Source organism: Sphaerodactylus townsendi, linkage group LG03 (assembly GCF_021028975.2).
Source record: "Sphaerodactylus townsendi isolate TG3544 linkage group LG03, MPM_Stown_v2.3, whole genome shotgun sequence".
Classification (NCBI taxonomy): Eukaryota; Metazoa; Chordata; class Lepidosauria; order Squamata; family Sphaerodactylidae; genus Sphaerodactylus; species Sphaerodactylus townsendi.
In genome coordinates this window covers 10,538,390-10,540,310 of record NC_059427.1, presented here as the reverse complement: position 1 = coordinate 10,540,310, position 1,921 = coordinate 10,538,390, and the positions used below count along the sequence as shown (strand labels likewise).

General features: G+C 43.3%; 1 protein-coding gene across 1 annotated transcript; it reads right to left on the bottom strand.

The window, feature by feature from the left end:
• Positions 1-440, bottom strand: LOC125430018 (zinc finger protein 22-like; the record flags this gene model as incomplete). The annotated part of the gene is made up of 2 exons (XM_048491683.1): positions 304-440; positions 1-216 (listed from the first exon to the last, which is right to left on the bottom strand). Coding segments are annotated over exons 1-2 (348 nt in total), but the record flags the coding sequence as incomplete, so codon positions are not given.
• Between the last annotated feature and the right edge of the window lie 1,481 nt (positions 441-1,921).

The window sequence follows — 1,921 nt, the reverse complement described above, 5'->3', positions numbered from 1 at the left end:
TTGATGTGTAGCGAGATCGCCACTGTGAGAGAAGTCCTTTCCACATTCCAAGCATTTATATGGTTTCTCTCCTGTGTGAATCCTTCGATGTGAAATAAGGTGTGCATGCTGTCTGAAGCTCTTTCCACATTCCAAGCATTTATATGGTTTCTCCCCTGTGTGAAGCCTTTGATGTTTAGTGAGGTCACTACTGTAGCAGAAGCTCTTCCCACACTCTAAGCATTTATAGAGCTTCTCCCCACCTATGTGAATCATTCGGTGATCAGTAAGGCCAGTACTCTGATTGAAGCTCTTCCCACACTCCAGACATTCATATGGCTTCTCCCCTGTGTGAATCCTTAGATGTTTAATGAGGTCACCACTTTGAGAGAAGTTCTTCCCACACTCCAAGCATTTATATGGCTTCTCCCCTGTGTGAACCCTTCTATGTATCATGAGGGTTCCATGCTGATCAAAAGCCCTTTAAGATTCTAAATATTCTCAGATGGTTTTTTCCCTTTTGTGAGATCTTCCTTCCGATGTTCAGCAAGGGTTTTACCATGACTGAAGCTTTTTCCACATTCCATGCATTTATGTGGGATTCTTACCTATTGAGATTTTCTGATTTTTCTTATCACCTTGGTTTTTGCAGCCTAACTTTTCCCCATTTTCAGGGCACTTATTTCCCCTCATTCCTTATTATAGTATGTCCAGCTCTGAGATCTCAGGCAAGTTTCCCACCCCGACAGGCAACCAATTCTTTCATCTGCTTCCATTTTTGCTTCCCATTTCCTTCTCTGTTGCTTTTCAGCTCCCTCTCGATCCCCAGGTTCCTCTTCTGCCTCCAGATCCTCTTCTTTTTTTTCACACATCCCTCCTAATTCACTTTCATTCTCTGCTTCCCATTTATCTCCTGCTGGAACAGACAGAAAGAAATCAAATAAGACCTCAGAGATCAAGCACTGCAGAGAAGGATCACTAATTAGGAAATGACACTTTCAAGAAGAAGAAAAAGAAGAGTTTTGGATTTATATCCCCCCTTTCTCTCCTGAGGGGACTCAAAGGGGGTTACAATCTCCTTGCCCTTCCCCCCTCAAAACAAACACCCTGTGAAGTAGGTGGGGCTCTCCGAGAAGCTGTGACTAGCTCAAGGTCACCCAGCTGGCATGTGTGGGAATGTACAGGCTAATCTGAATTCCCCAGATAAGTCTCCACAGCTCAGGCGGCAGAGCGGGGAATCAAACCCGGTTCCTCCAGATTAGATACACGAGCTCTTAACCTCCTACGCCACAGAATCACAGGCCTGGAAAAGCATCTGCAGTCTCTAACCAGAAGCCAAGGAGTCCTAGATGGAAACAAAGGTAAGCAGAGCAGAGGGCCAAAGCCAGGAGAAGGGGAAATTTTAATTGCCTTGCTTTGCTCTTGAGATATCAAAAGAAGAGCATTCTTGAACATTCACCTTCTTTACTTTTCCTTTATTATTGCACTAGAAGTGCACCCACCTTCTTGGCTCATGATTTTTACCTCACTGAATGAGCAGCACCACCTAAAGCTATCATCCTTGGATGTGTGTGCATGCTCGTGTGGAGATTTCAAACGAATGTAGTGTGATTTCAGTAAATCATCTCATCTCCGAACAAGTGAATTCATCTGGATAAAATGATTCCTTTAGAGGGTGAACTCAATGGCATTAGATTCTCCTGAGGTTGTCCCCACACCAAACCCCAGGGAGGGTTCCAAATTCACCTAAAATCTCTAACACAGCATCAGACAATAGGGATAATTAAAAGTAGGAATATGTACAGAGATTTTGAAAGAGCTCAATAGAGCAAGAACTTCTCGAATTAAAACAAGAAAATTAAAAAAGAAGTAGAGAAATTCAATGCTCAGAGCAAAAGAAACTGGAGTTTGAGAGGGAGCTGCAGATGTCAGAAACAGAGAA